Source organism: Sinohyriopsis cumingii, chromosome 18 (genome assembly GCF_028554795.1).
Source record: "Sinohyriopsis cumingii isolate HCF-2022 chromosome 18, ASM2855479v2, whole genome shotgun sequence".
In the NCBI taxonomy this organism is placed as follows: domain Eukaryota; kingdom Metazoa; phylum Mollusca; class Bivalvia; order Unionida; family Unionidae; genus Sinohyriopsis; species Sinohyriopsis cumingii.
Genome location: NC_142978.1, coordinates 39,442,177 through 39,467,686, shown reverse-complemented (window position 1 = coordinate 39,467,686; position 25,510 = coordinate 39,442,177). Strand labels below are relative to the sequence as shown.

Below are 25,510 nucleotides of genomic sequence, written 5' to 3'. Positions count from 1 at the left end.
GAAAATGACTGTACTACTTTCTTGTAATCTTTAGTAGAATATGTCACGCCCATCCAGTCCAATCCCTGCCCCACCTCCACTCTGTTGTTACCTTCAACCTAAATGACAGGGTCTACCAAAGCAAAGGTCACATATCTTATCTAGAACTGGGGGAATTTATGTTCATTACGATCAAACCGTCACGACATTCGCCCATTAGATTCGATTTGGCAACATGCTGCGAACCCTGTGTCTCTTGTGTTTGATTCTGGCCTGCTCGGGTTTGAATAGTTTGCTTCACTATCTGTCTGTGTATCGATTATATTTACTTTTCTGTCTTCATTTATGTATGTGTGTATATAATATTGGCTTTGTGAATGTATGTTTGTTATTATGTCTGTCTTTCTGTAATTTCATGTCTTCGTCAATCCTTCAGTCACTACTTCTGTCTCTGTACCCTTCCATCTGTTTGCCAGACCTTTGTTCGTCATACAAATCCTTTCTCCACTGGTAGATTTGACCATTTATCTATCTCTCCTTCTTCGCCCCCTTTTTATCTGTTTCATCTAGTTTTTGTTTTCGTTTTTATTCGTTATTACTATGTGTGTCATGTGTTGTGACTTTAAAAAAAACAAACTCTTTCAACACATGGTCATACATATCAAACCGAGAACTAGGGGTTGTTCTTCCTGTTGTTCTTCCTGTTGAACTTTGTTGTTTTTGGTGGTGCTCCTATGGCTTTTGGAACTTAGTGCATTAAGACATATTTCCTGATAACAATTGATTTCCATGTTAGCTTGTAGCAACGACTGCACAATTAAGAACCATCTGTTTTGGACCAAAATTTGTATGTTTAAATTTTTCTGGGCATAATTTTGTGCTCGTATTATGGCAGCACGCATTGTGTACTGTGCGCATTCATTTATTGATATTTTAATTAGGAAGATGACAACAGTAATATCGATGAACAGTTTTTTGATTTTTGCGAAACTTATTTTGAAACAGCCAGAATCCATTAAAAGAATGGAGGACGGGAAACAAACACCTTAAGTTGTTCTTCTTCCTTATCATATACCGTATTTTAGCCAGAATCAACAAGATGGAGAGGATCATGAAAGCATTTGAACAGATCGAAAGGAATCAAACTCTTGCTAAGGCACTCGAGGAGCACTATAAGGCTTTTGAGGAGGCATACGCCAGGGACAGGGTAAAGCAACGATCTCTCTCTCTCTCTCTCTCTCTCTCTCAGATTCTTTCAAACTGAACTTAACATTGAACTGATTATGCGTGCTATTTGCACATAAGAAATACGCGTAATTAAAACTAGACTTTACTTTAAAAAAGAGCAAATGATATATTGATTTGAAAGTTCCCCGTTTTTATGTGATTGGATTTTGTAAATGTCGATTACGATATAATAAGGTCTGAAAAGTCATACTTATATCTTCATTTTAATTTTTAGCAGGAGGAAGGAAAAAGAGCTCTAACACACGGCTCGAGCTTCAGCTGTCATAGCGAACACCTTCCACTGGAAGAGGGCACCACCTCAGGTATCTATCTCTATATCAAGTTTTGGTTGTTGTCACACTTTGCCCTCTGACATTAATGGATATGCGCGTGAGAAAATTATATATATGTATATAATAAAACAATAAAAACATAACAGGAGAAAGATTTGGTATTTGAAAATTGCATTGGGATAGATGGAAATGATCGGCAGATACTTCAAAACCCAAAGTTATCTTATTTAGAAAAGATGGCAGAATGTTTCGAGCATGTGAAATTGTTTTACTGATAACAAAAATAGCGATTATTTACAAATTTTCATATTTAATAATTGTCTTTATTACTGGTGGCATTTTCTGAAGCTATAAACAACTCTCTCTTTGGTCAAGCTCAAGAGGTTTTCATAAGGCCATTATACTTTGCAGAGTTTCAAGTTAGTCATGTATATGACGTATTTGTTAAACTAGTTACTTCAATATTAATCTATAAAGCAGAACTATGGGAATGTGCACATGTTAACTTAATTAAATCGGTACGATTGCAGCTTCTACAAAATAACATTTATTGGTGTAAATTAATGTACACAAAATTCTTTTGTAATATCTTCATGCATTACTGTAAGATATTTTATGACGATAACATACTGGCTAAAATTGTTCAGTTAGATAACAGTAAATATGCAAAGGAAGTGTACAATATGAAATACTTTCCATCCAATCCCTGCCCCACCTCCAATCTATTTTTACCGTCGACCTAGATAACAGGGTCTACTTGGGCAAAGCTAACATATGCAGTGAAACGTGAACACTTCGACGGAAATGGGGTCCTGCTGGGTTAACTAAGTCGGAGATAAGATGGCAATCTGACTGATCTTGTGCCTTATATACACAAGTTTCCTGTAGATAATGATGCCGGTATCCGCTCAGATAGTTTAAATCCAGGTTGGGCACATTTTGAATTGCTATCAGTGTGATGTATCTTGCTTGGAAATGTACACATGTTATTCATTACATGATTTCATATGCCTCCTGTAGGATGCTATCTTATTTATGTTGCGCGTGTATGTTCTAATTTGTGAGATTCGTAAATGAAGCCGGGCTGGGCTAACTTCTAGTCTTAACCTGTCCAATATCTAATTGCTGGAAGATCGCGCTGCGCGATTCTCCGGTTTGAACTCTGAACTATACCTCAAATATGCTGTATATTCTAAACTTTACAGTAAATTCAAATTACTCATAACCTAACGCTAATATATTTCAACAACACATGTTTTTGTCTCTTGTCTTTATTAGAAGATCTCGCTGCACAATTTGCAAATCGCACCGCACCATCTTCCTCTTTTCTATTTATGTCCAAGTTAAAAGTATTGCTTTATATAACATATCACCTTTTTGGAACGCTAATACTTATACTTCAGTTATCTTTCTCGGAATAAAACTGCTATTTGAACACCGCTCGTCAATTTCTGTCAGATCTGAAGAAGAACAAAATCAATCAGTACACGTCCGCCGTGTTCAGACCTATTGCCAGAAAAGATTACTCCAACATACCTAAAGTTTCCATAATCTCTTATGTACATTCTTTTTATTGAAGGCACAAATAATTCCGGCAAATATTTTGCATCCGTTTGATGCGCCATGCACTATCTTGAGTCTCTTTCGGGTTGACAAAAGGAGACAAATGGTATTGCAAATGATAAAACTTGTGATTTTTTTGTGGTCAAACTGCTTTAAGAATGACGTCCGTAAACAACGCTACTGCCTGCACAGACCGTTTGACGCTGAAGTCACCCTCGTTGAATGTTCTTTTTAACGCCATTTTTTTATTACATTATGACCATTTTTGTTTTACAAATTAAAATTTTAGGGCTAGAGCCGATCTATGAAGCCTTCCTTTTTTGAACCTCTTCCGTTACGTTTGCGAGTTCCTTGACCAGTGGGATAAAAACAGAACAGACGTTCTGCATAACTTGCAGAAATCTCTTCTTGGTGGTTACGGCGTTTAGAAAGGAGCCAGAGTGCTGTCTGGGTAGCAGAATGGACTTTTATTACGTTCTTAAAATCGCTAATCTCTTTCCGAATGAAACGCAGATATTAGGCGACGTAGTAATTTGATCAAATCAATGTAAATGTTTCCTTGAGCATTTTTGTCTCCATAAAAGGACTCATGCTCTTTGTCACGATATAGGAAGCATGACAGAGTTATCTTTCGTAGAAGTAGTTCTCGCCTGTTTCAGTTTAGAGACATTAGGATTTCGGGGCGCTTGTTTGCCTTGTCGTTGTCTGCTAAGCTGAATCTTGTGATCAGTCCAGCAATCTGCACTTCTCATGTCTTTCGTCACTTGGACTCCATGCAAGTCTCTACTCCCGACAATAATATTGTCAGGAAGATGATAATGCTTGGATGCGTGGGAGAATCCAAGACATTTTGTTGAGGTTTGGCAGACGGAAGACTGTTGGTGAATAGGCGGTCTTGTACAGCACATTTCCTCAGTAGGATGATTCCGCTGTTGCTGAATCTGCCAAAGCCATTATTGCCAATAAAACCTGGACATATCTGGGAATCTGCGTGAACTCTAATATTGAAAGTCATCGAGGATGGTGAGCTTGTCTACCTTTGTTACTTCTGAAATAGAAGACACCTGATCTTTATGAAAGTTGTCCTCGATCTCATCATGGCTGTTCGTGGTGGGAGCACATGCGATGATAATAATTGCATGTCTTTCTCCAGGCATACGGGATCACAATTATTAGTCTGCCATTTACGTCATGTAGGAGATTTGTGAGCTTGCTACCTAGCAGCGATTTTTTGGCAAACGCAGCACCAGCTTCACGTCGCTCTTCTTTACTTTAGTCACTCCAGAAGATGATGTAGCCGGCTCTTATTTCGGTGAGTCGTCCTCCCTCCGCTGACTAGTTTCATTCAAGGCCTCTGTTTGGACATTGAATCTGGCCAGTTCTCGTCCAGCTAGAGCCGTTGTTCTATCTGCTCTGTACGCTGATGTACTGTCCATTAGTGTGTACATGTTCCCGGCACCAATGTTGAACTTCGTTACCTGTCTTCTTGTTAGGTTATCGACCACTAAGGTGCTGGCCAGTTTTACGGTGAAGCAGGCAATGTTTAGGTCACCTTTTTTTAGACACTTCCTCATGCTACAGAGGTTAGCAGTTTGAAACTAGAAAGGGCTGCTTAGTCACCCAGAGGGCTGCCGACTTCCATTGCTGCTTCTGTTGAGTGAAAAGTGACCCTATGCCACGAGCCGCCTGTGTGCATGTATGTAGTACATCTTACAGTGTACCCACACCTGCTGCTTTGCCCATCGCTCATTTCCACGAGACTTGAAGGTATCTGACGGGGAAGGTTGCGCAGAGTATCCCTCACTATATTGTCCATTCCAGTCTGAATCCAGTGGCGCGACAATTTCGATACGTCTGGAGACAAGCCAGGAATGCAGTAGATGTCCATCAATTACTACTGCACCGGCGCTGTCCACACATATCTTGCTATCTGCCTTCTCAGTCGAGGGTTAAGCATATTTCAGAGGGAGCTAGATGTAGCTGTTTAATCTGGGTCAACAATAACAGGTATTACCAACTGCTGTTACCTACGGTAAAAAGAGTAGTCTGCCCTGACAGGCATTTGTCTCAGAACTGTGCGGCGAACTAGATAAAATCGACATAAAATTCGACAATGTCGAGGATAACTGGGCATCCTTCAAAGATTCTATATACTCATCTGAGTCCAAAACTATTGGTCCAATCCACACGTGAATATCATATTGGTTTAATGGGAAGGTTGTTGCCATAGAGAGGCGTGCGAATGAGAAACATTGGCTACAAATGGCCTGTCAAGGAGGCCGCCCTTCATTATCTAAGAAGACAGCCTTCACCAACACCAAAATGACTGACCGCTGACATGGTGTCTGCAGCTCGTTAGCTGCAGAAGAAATGATAGGATCAGAACTACAGTTTGTACATGATATTCATCAACCTGAAAAAATACTTTGGAAGATGACGGCAAAATGTGTTGCCGAAACAAATTCATCGTGATGGTTTGGCAATTCCGTGATGGGATCCTCGCTTGCCTTCAATTACTACAACTCCAGTATCCGAACAGCCGTGAAACTAGTCCACCTGAGACCACGGTCGGAGACGAAGTTACAGGAAGCGACTGTTCGTGATCTCCTATTTGCTGACAACTGTTCCCTAAATGACAAACCGTGAATCTGGCATGTAACACGGTATGGACCATTCTTCTTCAGCTTGTGACAATTTCGGTCTCACAATCAGTATCAAGAAGACAGATGCGATTCAGCAACCAGGAAAACCTTACAAAAAGCATATCATAACAGTAAATGAAAAAACCTCCTGGCAGTGTACAAGTTAACCTATATCGGCAGCACACTCTCACGTAAAGTCCACACTGATGATGAAACGAACGTCAAACTTACTCCAGCTAGTGTGGCCTTTGGCACACTAAGCACAAATGTGTGTCACCTAAGAGTCCTCAGTCTACAACAAAACTTAAGGTCTACAAAGCCATTTTGTTGCCGCTCCCGCTGTATGCTTGAGAAACCTGCACGGTGTATATACGCCACGCTAAGAAAATGAACCATATTTTGCATGGACTGATTGAGGAAACTTTTGAGGATAAGATGGCAGAACAGGATCACAGACTCTGAAGCTCTCAAACGGGCAGGCTTTCATACTTTGTCGATGAAATCACAGATGATTTTGTTAGGCCACGTTACCTGAATGTCACAAGAGCGATTACCAAAGAAAATCTTTTAAGGAGAGCTGAAGAAGGGAAAGCGACCGCAGGAAGTTGAGAAGAAACGTTCAAAGATTCCCTACAGTCATTCTTTGTAACACTTCAACATTGACCCTGAGTCTTGGGATGATATTGCACAGGACCCCCCCCCTCCCCCACGTGACGCAGTCTAATCCATACTGGACATTGAACGGAGGAGAATTGTAGAGACAGCGGAGAAACGAGGGCAGCATAAATCTCAGAACTGCAACAAGTCCTCAATTGATCAAGCTCACCATAGCGGCATTTCCTGTCTATTGGGACACACACAGCTCAGACCACAAATCGGTCTGCTAAGCCACTCACGTCCTCAAAGAAAGAAAACTAGTTAGTGACCACATGATCATCTTCGAACTCGAAGGACCAAGAACGGCTGAAGTACCTCTGAATAACCCGTAAGTGTACTGCCTGTGATAATTTTTAGGGTTCTCCTAAAATTGCCAGGATGTACTGCTTTCCTTTTCATTAATGTCCACTCAGATCACCGCTGTGAACTCAGCGACTGAGTTACAATCGCTTTTCAAGTGCATCCCCAAAATGGATATTTGTGTTTCGCTCAAAATCGTACTCTCAGTGTGCCTGTACACCATTGTAACTATCACCAACTTGTAGGAGAAAGGTTGCGTTGCATCTATATTGTTTATTTGTTTTTCTGCGTTGAGTACATTAGCGGAAACTCGACACGAAATTCAGCAGTTATATATACCTATCGACGTTTGTTTCTCGCCTTGTACTATCAACATTTAGCTGGACATTTTAAATCTGCGTTTATACGTGTTTTCTGCGCAAATGCCGCGTGGTGGTAAATAATAGAGGACATAATTACGATAAATCAACTTTTAATGCGATAGATGCTTTAAACAAATTTGTTTAAAAAAACAAAACAAAGTACAATGTAGAAGTAAAGTTAAAGGGATTCGACTTCTAAAATTCAACTTGAACTAGGTTCCAATCCTGTCCTCTAATGTCCGTATGTATGAACTGTCCTGTGATTATCAGCATTAGCCTTAACAGGCAGCCCAAATGAAGATCAAGTGAGTATTTCTGTAAACTTGTTCAAAACAAAAACAAATCTTTGCAGGATGTAGAGTTTTAAAAGAGGCACAATCTCTGCTTGGCGCTATTTATCTCGGCGACAGTTTCTATTCTCTCCGTTGGTACAAAGACTTCTTGAAGTTTCAATGAAGCACCCTAGAAAACGCAGTAACTGACGTAACATTATCCTTAAGATTTCGGTAACGGGAGTTAACATTTGATCGTTGGCTATCGGAGCACCCTTTGCGTTTTCCATCCACAAGCGAGTAAAATAGACTTTTACATTCTTGGTAGAAAATCCACAAAGGGTTCCGATGGCAAAGATTTATAACATATTTCGTCGTTGATGACTTCGGAAAACAGGGTTGGTACCATCTTCTCTAGCCAAGGTTCCGGTATGATAACCCTATCTGCACCTTGGCTTATCGAGCAAGTATTTCTGTGTTTCGGGTCTGTGAATTTCATTGGATGCGGCGGCAAACCACCGCATCCAATGACAATTAAGTTGTTCAAATTTGAATACTGTTCCCATATGGTCAAGACAAGGGGAGCACACTATTTGAATGGACTGATAAAGAAGCAATTTTCCACTGCCCGTCCGTGCTTGTACAAATACCTTTCACTCAAATACACGTGTAATGGCTTCCCTCTGGTACGTAGTCGCGCTTTCGATGTTGAACTTATCCTTTTTAAATCAATTTCCTCCACCATTTTCGGCCGATGTACGATGCACAGCAGTTACACGCTATTGTTTAGCTGGCATTACATACTAAGAGAGGCAACCCATGAAATCAAATAGATATCTCGAGGACAAAGCACTACATCGAGGACAAAGCACTACAATATATGTTCGATCCGCCAAGGTGTTGATAGGGTATCATATCGGAACCTTGGCTAGCGAAGATGGTTTGGTACCGAAGATGGTATGGTACCAGTTAGGTGAAAAACGAGTGAACGAGTCACTCATCACTTCGGTCTTGTATGTAAATTTAGCAGGAGTGGTAGATTCTGTCGATTATTGTCTTTGTGGTTCTCTGACTGCGTCATGATAAACTCATGCTTAACGATAAGCCCATACAACAATAAAGAAATATTAAAAATATGAAACAGTTTTATTTTAAAAGAAAGCGGTTTCCGATGATGATGCCACTTCTACATTCCAGATATTTCACGAAACCTTGACTTCGGGTCTTTCAAAAGTGCAATGACATAAACGCCTTTGTATTCTCGAGCATGAGTCTACCAGTCGAACGAACACTGATAATTTTCTCACACAATCTCAACAGTCTGAATTTCAACATAAGTTTGATATTTTTTTAACAGTGCACAAACTAGAACCATGGGATGTCAATGTTGTTGCTGCCATGGGCGATTCTCTTACGGTAATATATATTTCGTTTCAATCGACCTTTTCCCCAATTTAAGATTCAAAGCGAATTGTTCACAGGAGTTATCTCTCTTTGCAAACGATAAGGACAAAAGAATGAATTTGCTCTTGGACTAAGCAAATGTAATGTTCACTTTTTAGAAAGGAACTTGTCATTTGTATTAACAGCTATTGAACATCATTTAGTTATAAATTATTTCAGTTTTGCCAATATCAGATTAAGATCAAACCTGAGAATATTTGGTTTTGTTTCTTCTTCATTTTATGATAAAAGGAATAGGTACGTTTTGACGTACTGAAAGGAAAATAATTAATTATAAAAAGTATGCATACAAAGTTGAACTCATAAAACTTGCAGGTCGTCTATACAGGAGAAAAGCGATTAAATCACAAATGGGCATCATCTGATTACTTCAGTGTTAATAGCAGATTATCGTATGATTTTGTTCTATGAATAGGTTGCGCAGTTATCATGAAACATACCACTAGATTTGCCAAATAATCTATCCTAAACCCAGATGGCCTTATTAACTTTGTGCAAACAATCGCAGATTTATATAGCGTGGGATCGGAAGCAAATCTAATAACATGATCAATCAAAAAGATTTTTAAAAAAATCAATATGTAACGAATGGTTCTGTTTATTATTAAAAAATATATTGATAAATGTTCAAATAGGCAGGAACAGTGTTATTTCCAATGATACATGATTCTGGTACACGTACAGTAACATTTAATTATAAATTTGACAATGTCTGCAATATAGCGATTTCTATTTGCAATGTGCCTAGCATCAGCGGTCATTCAATCGTCGTTTATTTTAACTTTAGATGGACTGCAAAAAAAAATCCCTAATTTGGCTTCCTGTGAAAAATTGCATAATATCACATGGATTAGCGAGATTGTTGAAATCTATGGCAGCATGATTCATAGAGAGGTCGGATGCTTGGGTGGTTTTCAGTATATATCCCGCACAAATTTAAATTCTTACGACTTCATTATCTTTCATTCCAATTTCGGGAAATTTGTATAATCAGTAAAATTACTCTCTTGAGTTGGCCTGGTTTTCTAGGCTCTGGCGATTAGTCAATTTCTACCTAATCGGAAATTAATTTCATTTCTTTTTGCTATCCATTTTAAAAATTGCACTTTGTGGTCAAATCCGTAGTGTTTTCAATGGTATGCATAATGTAAATAAAAGGTTACTTCATGTAAGAAAAATGGTGATTTAACAGTTTAATATTTTTTTACCTCAAAATGTTTGTAACATGTAGGTAGTTATTTACTTTTGTTAAAACACGATATGTGCCTTACTGTGTTCATCATTGTCATCCTAGGCTGGAAATGGTATCCTGGCAACAAATATTCTTGGAGCTCTTGTTGAGTACAGAGGGAGATCATGGAGGTAATCTGATTGTTTATTTATGTTTTGCGATTTATGAAAAATGTATTTAAAAAAAATACGCAACATTCTTGCGAACATGTTGTACATACAATTTAAACACCGTACTTTTGATATAAGTACTTGATCCAAACAGCGCGGTGATTTACGCTAGACGTTAAAAAGGACAAATTGTAGTTGTAAACTGCAGGTGAAAACACTATCACAACAAATAAATTTTTGTGTGTAAAGAAATTTAATATTTTACTAGCTAAAAGTAACTGTTTGAGTAAAACCATTTTTCTTTTCTGATTCTGGTTATAAGATCTCTATAAACCTGCTTTCATTTTTACCGTAACTCAGTACACTGATGTGTCCGAGTTTAACAATTTGTCATAGCCGTATTTCGAAGTCTTTCTGCTCCTCCGTTCGGGATCTTAATTCAACTGTTGGTTTCATATTTTTTTAATATTTTTCTTATCTGTTCAGTATTGGTGGTGATCTCAGCTTGGATCAAGATGTACAAACCTTGCCAAGTGAGCATATTGTATTATATTCATATATCTACATATAAATAAAATCATTAAATTAATTATTTTCACAAAACACAATTACATGAATACAGTCCAATATTGTAGTAGTTACATATTTAAAGTAATTCTGTAAGTCAAATATTCATATTAAAACTCAAAGCAATTCAAATTTGATGCAAAGCAATAATGTAAATACATGTCAATAGTATTTTGAAGACAGAATTGAGGTATGAAAGGGAGGATTAACTCATCTCTCTCTTTTTTTTTTCCTCTCTCTCTCTCTCTCCGGAAGTGAAAAGATTTCTGAATAGACACCTGAACGGCCAATTCAGCTCTTGATTGTTTTGATATCACCATACTTGAACATGTACAGCTACTCGATTTCAAAATCATCCCTACTTTAAATGTTCATTACTCTAATTACAGATATGATAAGGATGTACAATCCAAATCTAAAGGGCTATTCCACTGGCTACTGTGCGTCGAATGGCCACTGCGCGAATCTGAACGTGGCTTCACCAGGAGATACATCGATGTAGGTCTGGGTCAATCAATTCTCTCTCTCTCTCTCTCTCTCTCTCTCTCTCTCTCATCTTGATGGCATTCAAAAAGCCTATTAATAACATGTATTCAGTGCCAAAGTTGATATTAGTAACGGACAAAAAAAAAAAAAAGATGGGTTGGGAACAAGGCATAACTTCACGTAAAAGCCTGTCTATTGCCACGAATATGTGTTGAAGATTTTAACACACGATTCAGAGAAGTAGAATCACTTGCAGGATGTCGCTATTGAACGCCTTCGCCAAGTCTTATAGTAAGAGCCCTATTTTCCATTCAAGCTATGTAAAATATTAGGCTCCAAAAAGATCACCCAAAAAAGTGGTAGTACCACTTGAAGTCCCGCAATTTGCAACGCTAATAGGAAATGAAATTTTATTAGGATCTGTATAACATCTAATTGGTTTTCTTCACTCTGGTATTTGTATGAGCGGAAATGTCTCCCAGGATAGTTACCGGATTGTGTTTTTATTGGCAACATCAGACGTGGAAACGAGTACTTCCGTATGCTTTCCTGAAGCTGACATTTTTTTTAACCGAGTGTTCGGCGCCCATATTTTAAGAAATCAATATTGTCTGTATTTTGGAAACGCCCGGTTATGTTGTAAATACAAATCTGCAACGAGGTCTGTTTTTGTTTTAATTTTATTTTGTACATAATATCATTCCGATGCATTACTGCATCACGTAAGTGTGGCTACAGTCTCATTCTTGCCTCACCAAACATATCAATGAAAATAAAATTGCCAGTTATTTTGGTAACTTTTGTCATTCCTTGGAAGAATAATCTACGATGAATACTTCCTTAAACACTTTTGAGGGTACAATTCCCGCTGAATGGTAGATCTGTCGATTTCCCTGGTTATATTTAGTGGTGATGTCGTCTTCAGCGCCAATGCAAAATGCATCGAAATTTTCAACAGAGTTGTCCGATTCCGTTAATCAGGCACTTGAAGATGATTTTGTGGAATTGGTTAATCGATTTTACCAAACAAAAATTGTTGTTATTTTAAACAATAATTTTATGTTACTTCCAAACATTCGAAGTGCAAAATATTCAAAACTCTACCGTTTTCAGTCTGAGATTTACAAAGACTGAAATAGCTGCTACCAGTAATGTCAATCGAAAATAGGTCTAAAAAACGGCTATTTTCCGACCATTTTGTAATTCAACATTTCCAGAAATAGTTCAATATTTGTTCTTGAATAAAGTAGCAACTTTGATTTGGGTAATCGCAGAAATATCTCAAACCAACCTCAAGTATCCGATTTCCCGGATGTGGCAACTCTGCTGAAAAGGTTCGTGCATTTGACTCAAGCTTTGAAGTCCTCACGATTACTAACAACAGCGAGGACTTGCAGAGTTGTGGTAGCCTCAGCTGATCCAGACAATAAGACATGCTTTCCAGAAATTCCACCTTCCAAGAAAAATAAAACCCGACATTTTTGGTTCTTGACAGGAATTTCAGCATTTCATGTAACTATATCATGTAAACGAAATGGAAGCAAAGTGCCTTTTCCAATCATACCCTGAGGCAACCGACCCAGTCTAGCCTAAGCGGATATCGAAAAAGTGACCCTTGGACAACAAGTCATACACTTTACCGATACAGTGACACGGCTCCCCGAAAAACATAAACAAGCAAGGCACACACTGCCTTCCCATAGTTTGAGTCGGATACGAAGGCGATCGTTTCCATGTTGGAGTAGATAAATTCACCATCTTACTTGACATCGCAGTAGTGTTTGATTGGTCTCATTTATATCTGTTTGAGAAATTAGTTTTTATCATCCATTTCTCTTCTGTCATTTTAAAAATACTATATATGGAAACCGGAGTGGTCAGCTGTTCACCGGAATTTCTTTTCAGCTAGTGGTTCCAAAATTGTGTGCCACGGGCTTATTCTATGGGAGCCTAAAGTACAGCTATTAACATGTGAGGGTCCGCGAAATATTTATAAGTTAAGAAGGGCTCCTCATACTCGAAAAAGTTTGGAACCACTGCATTAAGCTATATCTTACTGTACGATGAAACCTGCACAACATACATACATACATACATACATACATACATACATACATACGTACATGCGTGCGTGCGTGCATACATACATACATGCATGCATGCATGCATGCATACATACATACATACATACATACATACATACATACACCAGATGGTCTTGTGGTCTACATCGCTTACCTTTACCGATCACTGCCATCTCACCTCTGGTCATGTGTGTTCGAGTCTCGGGTTTAGCCAGTGTTAGAGTGAAAAAGATTCTCAGCACCTTCCCTTGAATCGGGGATTGTTACCATGGTTTTCCCTGGTTCTTCCTCCGCCAATTATGCTGGCCGCCATATATAGCTATACAAAACGACGTTAAGCCCACTACATACATACATGCATGCATGAATGCATACATACATACATACATACATACATACATACAATACATCCATCCATCCATCCATCCATCCATACATACATACATACATGCATGCATGCATGCATGCATACATACATACATACATACATACATACATGCATGCATGCATATAACAGAGCTTAGAGTAGCAATTGGAAAGAGAGTGTGTTGGTAAATGAATATATACATATATAATTACAGCGAAATGCCAGGACAAGCTGACGAGTTGATTGCGAGATTGAAGAGCTGGCCTGGGGTAAATTTCCACAATGACTGGAAAGTGATCACTCTTTTCATTGGAGGAAACGATTTGTGTGATTACTGTAATGACCCGGTAAGTCTGAACAGTATGATGAAATAAACAGTCAAGTAATAAACATAATAAAAATTAAATAATTTCTTGTTGTTCATTCCAATAGAATAAATGCATTTTACGCGGTAGATAATGTTTTTTATACAGCTCGATTGGAAGAAATGTTATATAAAAAGAGATAGCTTTCCTTGTGACAAGGAGAGACATAAATATATTGACATAGATATTGTTGGTTGTGACATGGAGGGGCATAGTTAGAGATAGTTTTCATTGTGACATAGAGGCATAGCTAGAGATAGTTTTCCTTGTGACATGTAGAGGCATAGAGATAGTATTCCTTGTGACATGGAGAGGCATAGCTAGAGATAGTTTTCCTTGTGACATGGAGAGGCATAGTTAGAGATAGTTTTCCTTGTGACATAGAGAGGCATAGCTAGAGATAGTTTTCCTTGTGACATGTAGAGGCATAGAGATAGTATTCCTTGTGACATGGAGAGGCATAAATGTAGTTTTCCTTGTGACATGGAGAGGCATAAATATTGTTGTTGTTGTGGAGTTTAACGACATTTTAAAGCACATGATAGGCTATACATGGCGGCCAGTATAATTGGTGGAGGAAGAACCCTGGAAAACCCCGGGAAGGCATAAATGTAGTTTTCCTCGTGGCATTGAGAGGCATATATATAGTTTTCCTTGTGACATGGATAGGCATAGAGATATTATTCCTTGTGACATGGAGAGGCATAAATGTAGTTTTCCTAGTGACATGGAGAGGCATAAATATAGTTTTCCTTTGACATGGTGAGGCATAATTGCAGAGATAGTTTTCCTTCTGACATGGAAAGACATGAATAGACAAAGATATTGTTCCTTGTGACATGGAGAGGCATAACTATAGATAGTATTCGTTGTGACATGGAGAGGCATAAATGTAGTTTTCCTTGTGACATGGACCGCTCCAGTGGCCTAGTGGTTAGAGCGTCCGCCTCGGATGCGGGAGGTCGTGGGTTCGATTCCCGGCCGAGTCATACCAAAGACTTACAAAAATGGTACTAACAGCTGCCTCGCTTGGCGCTCAGCATTAAGAGGTTAGTGTTAGGACTGGTCGGCCCGGTGTCAGGATAATGTGACTGGGTGGGACATCATGCTACATGTATGCGGCATGATGCCCCAGTGCTAGATATCATTATAAACTGCCACATTGCAGACATCGTAGCGATATGACTGAAAAATTGTTAAAGCTACGTTAAAAATCCAAATCACACACACCTTGTGACATGGAGAGGCATAAATATAGCTTTCCTTGTGACATTAAGAGACAACTGTATCTTACCTATTCCTTGTGACATGGAGAGGCATAAAAGTAGTTTTCCTTATGACATGGAGAGGCGTAATTATAGTTTTCTTTGTGACATGGAGAGTCATAACTGCAGAGATAGTTTTCCTTGTGACATGGATAGGGATAGAGATAGTATACGTTGTGACATGGAGAGGCATAAATGTAGTTTTCCTTGTGACATGGAGAGGCATAAATATAGTTTTCCTTGTGACATTAAGAGACATAACTGCAGCTTACCTTGTGACATGGAGATGCATAAATGTAGTTTTCCTTGCGACATGGAGAGGCATAAAGAGAGTTTTCCTTGTGACATCAAGAAACATAAATGAATTTTCTTTTTTTTTTGAGGAGTAATATTCGTCTATACGATTATGGAAATATAAAAAGAAGAATTGTAGTCTTATTTTTTTTTGTTGGTATTATTTCATTTTTCCCCTAAGTATTTTACCTGGTTTAATATAGGAATCTAGACAAAAAAAATTCCAGGAGAGAGTTTTACAAACGTCAAGTTGATTGTTGCTGGATCCTCGATGTTTTCTGTTATGAATGTCGATGTATTGTATGAGATTAACCAAATAAATATACTTTAAATGAGGTTGCTTGTAGTGTATCACACGTGTCAAGATCGATCTCCTGTTTTATGATACGCATGAGATGTTAGCTACTCTAACTTAACTGCTGGTCTAAAGGGCTCTCCGTTACGGATCACTTAACTGTTGGTTGTTATTGATAGTCCATTAAATTTTAGTCTCACCTCCTCTCATTCGCAGTGGAACATCTGTCCGAATTTAATGAAGCATGCAAATTTCCTATGCTAATAAATTTCATATAAAAACAATATAAGAGTGAATCCGATTAATATTTTCCGAGTTATCAAAGTTCAAAGGTACGATGTATTCTTTATGGTTCTTTTTGTGGGGCATTTTAAGTTTGAAATCCCACAATTTGTTCTCTGTTAAGTTTTCAATGAGTCACACAAGAAAGGAAATTGAAGACCAGGTTATAGGTCAGATTTAATTAGATGTAGAGATGGTGATTGAATCACACTGACATGATTCAACTAATTTCTGGTATTGACATTTCCAAAAACTGATGGGCAATCCACTTCATATACGTACATTAACATTATGGGTGGGTGGGTGAGGAATAGGTACTTGTTCCACAATTAAAGATAAAAGAGAAAAGATGACCCACCCCGTCCCTTTTTCTATTTCATTAGTATGTGCTTTCTTTTTGTTTTTGCGTCTGTCTCCAAGTCCGCCACCACCCTCCCATCTCCATGCATATAACGCATTTTAAATCATTGTTTCTTTAACAGGGACTCTACAGTCCTGACAACTACATCAGCAGAATAAGAACGGCCCTGGACAAGTTACATGCACAGGTTCCACGTGCCTTCGTGAATCTGGTGGAGATATTTGACATTACACCGGTTGCCAGTCTTTCCACTCCAACCTGGGGATTGCTGATTTGTAACACCGTAACCAAGTTGGTATTCTTATTTGTCAACTGTATTAAAGTCAGTACATTAGGCTGATTCAGTTTAAGTAACAGCGTGAATCGACACGTTTTTAGAATATGATTTAATCAGACTGTCTCAATTGTACTGTCGCTACGTTAAAGTGAGCGTAGCGGACTTTTACCTGCGGTTAGCTACGATAAGAGTACATTAACTTTACATGACTATCTCCTTGTGAGATGCCCAAATTAAAAAAAAAATATTTCAAGATCAACACCGATAAGAACCAGGATATAATGTTTTCAGAGACCTTGCATGGCCACATGCAAAAAAGGACGAATGGGTAATATCAACTGTCGATATAATTTAATACAAGCCTTTGTTATGTATAGGTTCTTGGGTTTTATCCCCTATCCTCTAGGGTCATTCTCATCATCATCATCATCATCATCATCAAACCCTTAACCCAAGAGGTCGGTGGGGTACCACAGTTGACTTTACAACCAGTTCTCTCCATCTTTCCTGTTCTCTACTGTCCTTTGGGAATATCCTAATCCCATGCCTGTCCACTCCTCAATGTTGTCTTCCCACCTCTTTTTTTCTGTATGCCTCTTCTTCTGCACCCTCGCAATGTTCCTTACAAGATTCATTCTACGTATTAATAATTGTCCGTTGCCTTGAACCATATGGCATGTTATACAGTGTAACGCCGCCCTTTTAGTAAGAGGGGTGTTAATTGGATTTGGCTGGTGTTATCTAGGGGATGACCTCCCTCGATTTTATGGCCCATTGTGAGTGGATAGATAGAATATCAACAGAAAACTGAGCAGTACTATTGGGAAGAAATAATGCAATACGAGCCTCTTTAGACAAGATAAAACAAAACAAAACTGAATCAATAACAATTAATTGCGACAATTCCAATTCAACCTAAGTTATGTCAACAGAATTTAATAGCACTGTCTAATTTGGATTTATTTCATCATAATCACGAGTGGTGAAAAGATCGCACTGTCCACGACTGATTGCATCACCTTCCTCTCTTGACTCGTGTATCACACATCTTCCTATTCTCTAGTCTTCCTATTCTTTACGCTTCATCTCTTTCTGGACTTCCTAGTCTTTTATTCTGAACATGTCATCTCCTTCCGGACTTCCGTCTTCGGACTGTCCCGTCTCTCCCAGGAAGATGTTTCCTTAAAGGACAAAATTACCCCTCAATCTCTATACGTATCACTTTCTATACGTACATAAAATTCCCTCACTTACGTTACTCAGAAGCATAACTTGCTATCCAAACAGTGCATAAAGTCTGATCTAATTCGATAGATCATCACTCTCGCTTCACAGCGACCGACATAAATTAACACGTGAGCGGTGTATCTAACATTATCGTATATCTTAACCTACGGTACCACATGCTGGAATACTATTGCATAAAATCACAAAATTCTAGCTCACAACTATCCCTAACCTACAGTGTTATTGAAACATTACAAAATCAGATATAAATATGCAATTATCGTTAACTCACGATAATCAGTATCCTCCTAACAGACAAAGGAAAATATTTCATATAACCCTATGAAATTCTACACAGATGAAAATTTGAATCGCATGCAATCCGTCAGTCAATTATATCAATGAAATAAGTAACTGTAAAATTAAAGAGATAAAGTGCATAACAACTCTAGCATCAACAGATTGCCATGAAATGGAATAAACGATACATAATATGGATCTTAGTAATATCAGACACATTTGCATAAAACAAACAATCAAAAATAGACAATTACTTGAAAACTTGAAATTGCTTACGTTAAGGCTGTTCTCTTTCAGAAATAGTGCGTCCTAGCACTAAAACCTGTCTTTTCTTACAAGACAGACACATGGTACCCTTTTCTTGTTTAACGAGAAAAGTACTATTCTTTTTAGACTTCCTCCGAGCCAAACTTCTCTCTCATGAATTAAGACTAAAGAAATTCGATCAAATTTGGCTCTTTAAATTCACATTACTTCAAATGTGTACGCCTTTATTTACTTTGACAAATCGTTCGTAGCGGTTCCTAAATTTTCCCAAGGTAATCATTTCTTTCGTCAGATTTTGGATAGCCTAGAACCTCTGAACTACGTTACATTTCAACTTCCCTTTGAAATTGACTATTTGATATGGGTTCCTATCAAGCGGTTATGGCTGATAGCTCAAATGTTTACTTTCTCAGGACAGTGTTGCGATGCCTCAGTCAAATCTCAATGAATCGTAGATGCTGGCATTTGAAGTTTAACACTGACATGGGTGGTGGGGGAGAGAAAGAAGAAAGGCTGACGTGACCTTTCACAAGGACTTGTCTGGCTTAAATGTGATACAATTTTATTGCTCAATGCGTTCAACTTTAAGGTTCAATACTTATTAAAAATTCAACACTTTACATACAGTTTCCATCAGTCCATCAGTCCGGTAGTGTCGTGGGATTAAAAGAAGTGTTGATTTTGAAGAAAACTCCAAGATACGCTGCTTTGGTGTAAAAGCCCCGACCGACTTTGGCAACAAAACCCATCGTGTGCATGCTCTTGGTCTTTTAAGTATCTATTAACATAAAGCCGGTGTTAAACAACTTTGATTGACAAGGTGGATCTATTAACTGTGCTCATAACTTTCCACTGAAAGATGGTGGTTATCGAAAGACCTTAGAAACCTACTGTAAACTTCGAATTAAAATTTGTTTATATTTAAAATGTATTCTTTACTTCCAATTAGAAATGAAAACCAAAGACAATATGAATATAGTCAACCATGCCGTACATGAAATACGAGCTAGTCAAATACCCACGGAATTTACGGTATTTCAAATTTGAAGCTTTTCCGCATCTGAACACAAGCCTGTGTGATTCGTTCTATGATCCTAAACAACTCAACTGAATAAAATGGATGGGTCTAAGGAAACTGACGATCCACAGGTGATACGTGGTTTGGGTACTTTTTTTAACGTCAGGATGTATTTCAATCACCGGAAATGGTTCTAATTTGTCTTTTGTTTTGAAAATTTTACATCAACATATAACCGCTTTTTTCTTCTTTGGGTGGATAGGTTTGTTTCTACTGCAACTAAACGACTAGCGGTCCAACTCTAATAAAGTATATTTTTCAAATGTAGTTTATATTTCCTTTTAACAAAATGTTCATTGTTTTAGTTTCTTTTACCACTTGCAGCATGGTATGTTCCTGTGGAAAAGACTTATCCCAGCACCCAACTCTCAAGTGGGTTGCTAGTGAATACCAGCGCAAGACCGAAGAGCTAATTGCCTCGGGCCGATACGACACTCGTAGTGACTTTACTGTGGTGCTACAGCCGTTCTTCAAGTCTACATCACCACCACTCAAGGCTGTAAGTAATTGGTGTTGGAAAGCTCCTGACTTCGTTAGTAAGCAAGAAACAGGTCAGTTGTTCTTGTAGGGTTTATCGCCATTTTTCAGCACACAATAGGCTATACATGGCGGCCAGTATTAATGGTGGAGGAAGAACCCGGGAAACCCCCCCAGAAAGAACCACCGATCCACGAGACGCTACTAGCAGGCTTTCTCACATACCCACATTGGCCGAATCTGAGACTCGAACCCACGCAGACAGAGGTGAGATGGCAGTGATCCGTAACGGAGAGCGCTTTAGACCAGTCGGACACTCGGGGCCCCCGAAACAGGTCATAATGCAACCTCTTGCTGGTATAAGTTGAAAATAACAACTATACAACCACGAAACGATCGCGAGATCATAGATCAGATAGACGACATGTAGCAATGAGGTATGCATAGAATTCCTCTGTTCTTGGATATTATGCAGATGAAGGTCATTTTGCTTGAAATCCCGATCGAATTTTCGCGTGTTCTCTATCGCTTTTCCATGTATTCCCAACTACAGCAACATAATCACATGAATATTTTGTTCGAGAATTTGACCCCTTTGTACACGGATTCATCGCCTGCAGTTTTCCACATTTGCCGGACAGAAATATCACTTGCATTTTGCCACATTTGCCGGACAGAGATATCATCTGTAGATCGACTCATTTGCCGGACAGGGATTGTATTCATAAGATACACCAAGTCAGATTATGCACAGACAATTTCTATTACAAGAAAACGATGTTTTAAATGCAATATCGGTGGTTCAAAAACACGAAAAGAACATCTTCGAATTCGTATTACGTAAATTTTACTCTAAACGTTTGCCTGAAAATCTGTATCTGCATTCTCGGTGTAATTCTTGAGCATCAATACAGTTGTAACAAGAGAAGTGAATACGAGCAAACCATAATGAACATGGGAACCATTTTGTTTTTATTGCTATCGCGTTCATCGATTCCCGATGGCACCCGGATTTCGGATCGCGGATTATCTAGGTTCAATTAAATACATACAAGTTATTCGAGAATGGGGAACAGGTTGGGTTGGACAAAGACTTTGGAAATTATATTATAGCAAGGCAAGCTGAGTGCCCTTTCCAAAGATACATCACGTTTCCCAATTCCCGCTGATCCGATGATGGGATTCAAATCTGCACCGATATGGTCACGAGTCCAACGCATTAACGAATAAGCCACCCATACTTTTAATTTATTCTAGTAAATATAGCCTTAATTTTGACGGACTATACATGCAATATCTCGCCAAAGCTTTTCTTTTTAATACTGTTTCTTTTCTTAGGATAATCTATACCGCATTTCTTTTTGTAAACAGTATCGCGAGTGACAGAAGATTATCGCGATACTGTAACTAACTCATACTAATCGGCCATTCATCTATGGGACTACTCCGTACCGGGTTTATATTCGTCAAACCGTCATTAAAATAGTCGGAAGAGCACCCGAAGTTTGTAAGATAAACAAAATGTAGTGGTCGGGGAAGCAGATACTTTGATCACAATGGAAAATTTTATATGATGGCTACATTGACGCCGTCAACAGCCTTTCTGAATAATCTGCAGACGTTTTACCTAAAGTAAATCCTCCGATTGAAACGGGCTTCTTTGTAATTGTGAGAATCGTCTTACACAACCTTGCTGACTCAGGCTATTGTAGCATCCTAATAAAATCATCATACTTATTTAAATAACGTGAAAACGGACAATTTGCTTCTCAGTATTTGCTATTGAGACTGAATTTATTGAGCGGACAGGTTATTTCAATATGAAAGAGCATTGTCGACATATTTCGACACTGACAAAAGATACCATTGATATAGTTTACTAAACTGTTTTATATCTGTTTCTGCTTCATTTGTTAAAGTTGTTTGTTTTTCCATTCCAGTCTGATGGAAAACCGGACTTGTCTTTCTTCTCTCCTGATTGCTTCCACTTCAGCGCTAAGGGCCAATACGCTGCCGGAAGATCTCTCTGGAATAACATGGTAGGTATTATTTTTATTCGTCCACCTTCCAATATGAGAGAAAATATTTCCGCCTTAAGAGGTAACGTTCTTTGTACTCCAGGTCTGTTAGTTTTCTACAAGTTTATTGAAATAGGTTTTGTTCTTACATGCTTTTAAGTTTCTTCTTTTAGCATTTTCCCACTTGTTTGGTGTTTAACATATCATTTATTCTGAACGTAACTTTTGTTCCAATAAATAAATAAATAAAAGGTGACTATACAATTTCAAATGTTGATATTGATTAAGGTTATCCATTGCTAACACTTCTGTTTTATTATTTGTTGTCTTGTGTTAGAACATAATAATAATAATAATAATAATAATAATAACTATTATTATTATTATTATTATTGTTATTTTAACGTGGACTTAGTAAAGCGCATGATCTTTAGAAGCTCTAAGCGCTTTACAATATTAAATAAAACAAAACATATGCAATGACAAGATTACAAAAGAGCAAATACCATGAAATTGCAAAACAAAGCAAAGTAACATGTACCATGCATTTTATTTACATCGCTGTAATATTTGTAAAGATCAGTAACAAATTATGGTTTCATTTAACACTCGGTAAATTAATTTATGTCTACAAATTTATTGAAAGCCACAATATGAACAAATTTTGTAAGAATTAAGGAAAATAGCTAATTTAATAGAATTAATAAATGTACAAAAGATAACGATGAAGATACATTTCAAATGAATTTGACCAAAAGCGCGAGTAAAATCCTATCACCAATAAAAATCAGAAAGACATAACATCATAAAAGATGTAAAAAAGAAACAGTTTGGTATACCCTTATATATAACGCAGGGTACATAGTTAAATAATCCACCCTGTCCCTGCATGAGGTCAAAATAACTGAGGTCTAAACAATTTTACATTCCCACCCTGCTTGAGGTCAAAATAACTGAGGTTTAAACAGCATTACATTCCCTCCCTGTATGAGGTCAAAATAACAGCTTTACATTTCTTCCCTGCGTGAGGTCAAAACAACTGAGGTCTAAACAGCATTACATTCCTTCCCTGCATGAGGTCAAAACAACCGAGGTCTAAACAGTATTAGATTCCCTCCCTACATGAGGTCAAAATAACTGAGGTTTGAAAAGCATTACATTCCCTCCCTGCATGAGGTCAAAATAATTGAGGTCTAAACAGCATCACATTCCCTCCCTGTCGAAAAGTGATCGAGTAACTTTGCAGTATAATTAAAATGGGAAATGACCGATTGGAAAACAATTCCTCAGTTTACCATTGGATACCACCTCCGAACGATCATATTTACCACGTGCTATATTTTCAAAAGAAGCCTTCAAAAGATACAGACTTTTGCTAAAAACAAATCGTTAAATAAAGTACTGAAAATAAACAGTTTTACTTCAAAGGATACTATTGTCATTGACCTTACCCCCATTTAAATTTTATACAAATGATGTTTTAAAATAACTAGTTATAGCATCTCCTGAGAAATCAAAGAAAATGTGGCTTTTATAAATAACACATATAGCAAAGTAGGGTTTCGTTTCAGTATCACACAAGTGAAGTAATATATCGAAATTGCGTAACTTCAGCATCTTACATGGAGACTTAGCCATGTATCGAAACTGCGTAACTTAAGCATCTTACATGGAGACCTAGCCATGTTTATATTCGTATTTTCCTCACAGATCGAGCCTGTAGGACAGAAGTCTGAAGTGTGGCATCTATACGAATCCTTCCAGTGTCCACAGACACATGTAAGTATTTAAAATATTATATTTTATCCAATATATATATATATATATATATATATATATATATATATATATATATATATATATATATATATATATATATATATATATATATATATGGAAACCTTTGGAAAAGCGATTAAGAAACACGCTAAAAATAAAGACTACTGTTGTACGTTTTGTCACCACATGGTTGTCGCGTCGATACCACGTCACGTTCCTGACTGTTGCATTTCCTAGACATAAACGTAGACAGATATCGCTTTATTGTTAATTCGTTAAAATAGTAAAAAACAAGGACAAATAATCAAACAAATCATAAAAAGTACTGTATTTTTATAAATTTAATGTATTCCCTTGCTTAGTCTTGCAAGCGTCAGAGAATAAAATCAATCCTCTATTCAAATAGAAGTCTGATACAACAACTCGTGATTGCAGCTACTGTTACAAAAATAAGTGTCACATACCAATCATTAAGTTTGCTATCAAAACAAGGCACTGTATAATATTTGAGGATATTAAAGACCATACCCACCTTTCGAGGTTACAACGTTGTTAGGAACGTGAGGTAAGCACTATAACCCGACGGCAAGCCTACTGGTTCAAACCCTTTTTCAGTGTTCCGACACATTTGGTTCAGCTTAGAAAACATTGCACGATATATATTTTTACATGGTCAATTACAGAATAAAAAAAATAAAAACAATTAATCACAGGAAAGTGCATAAATATATATATTTCCATTCCATGTTACACTACTTTACGTCACAAATCGAATGTGTCAGACCAGATCATGTTTTAATATTCAGCTGACACCAGTTTTAAATAGGTGGGTTATTGAAAATCGAGGATGATTCTTACTATTTTATTTTCAGGGTCATGTCCATCCTTACTTTGCCACGTCGAAAAACGCCAACCTTTAAATTTTCTATCAGATTTTTGCACGTCGATTTTAACTTCCTAAATAAAATTTAGTTAGCAACCAAACATGAATTTTGTTTTATTTTGTGTCCCATTGCAGCTCAACAAAAATAGACTGACAATTATGTCCGAGACTGCATTGATCGTGCTACACGTTATTTCCACAGAACACCATATACCTTAATTGACTGGCGCTTTTTAAAACGTCAGATTTCGGTTTACTCTACTCTCGTACACAGAGGCTCGTTATACCGAGTTAGATCTTGTCATTCAGTTAGCATTACTTATATTTTTCCCGCACTGTGGTGTGTGGGGGAGCGGGTAGAGAGTACCAGGGATGGTATAATTGGCTTGTTTAAACTATATGTAATCTTAGGAATATGGCAACAAATATTAGATACTCTCATAAAGAAGACTTGCATCGTTGATGCTAAGGAAGCGAGCACGTACATCCATGTATATACATAACGACAAGAGTAATTAAAGTTTACTGCTTTTTAAACGTATTCACCTTCTGCATGTATTTTTTTTAAATCTCTCCACTTGTCCGTGTCTGTTATATAGCCTGTGTCTGCTGCATCATTGTGTCCCCTGGGAAAGGTACTTAGCTCACATTTTTGTCTTGCGTGTCTGTCAAGTTTATATCTGTCTTGCGAGTCTGTCAAATGTATCTCTGTCTTGCGTGTCTGTCAAGTTTATCTCT

The 25,510-nt window shown here is 37.8% G+C and overlaps 1 protein-coding gene across 1 annotated transcript; it reads left to right on the top strand.

The window, feature by feature from the left end:
* Positions 1-143: 143 nt before the first annotated feature.
* On the top strand, positions 144-24,873 carry LOC149776446 (phospholipase B1, membrane-associated-like). The gene is made up of 13 exons (XM_089940861.1): positions 144-260; positions 1,065-1,186; positions 1,442-1,529; positions 8,653-8,711; positions 10,054-10,121; positions 10,587-10,633; positions 11,057-11,165; positions 13,819-13,951; positions 16,588-16,757; positions 19,940-20,114; positions 22,033-22,131; positions 23,821-23,889; positions 24,762-24,873. Exons 1-13 carry the CDS (start codon positions 215-217, stop codon positions 24,807-24,809), a joined length of 1,233 nt encoding a protein of 410 aa, XP_089796987.1. The 5' UTR covers positions 144-214; the 3' UTR covers positions 24,810-24,873.
* The last annotated feature ends 637 nt before the right edge of the window (positions 24,874-25,510 follow it).

Excerpts from the sequence above, each read along its gene's own strand:
- LOC149776446 (XM_089940861.1), top strand. The coding sequence starts at position 215 with ATGCTGCGAACCCTGTGTCTCTTGTGTTTGATTCTGGCCTGCTCGG. Across the intron at positions 1,187-1,441 it reads AGGCATACGCCAGGGACAGG|CAGGAGGAAGGAAAAAGAGC; the intron begins GTAAAGCAACGA and ends TTTAATTTTTAG. Across the intron at positions 20,115-22,032 it reads CATCACCACCACTCAAGGCT|TCTGATGGAAAACCGGACTT; the intron begins GTAAGTAATTGG and ends TTTCCATTCCAG.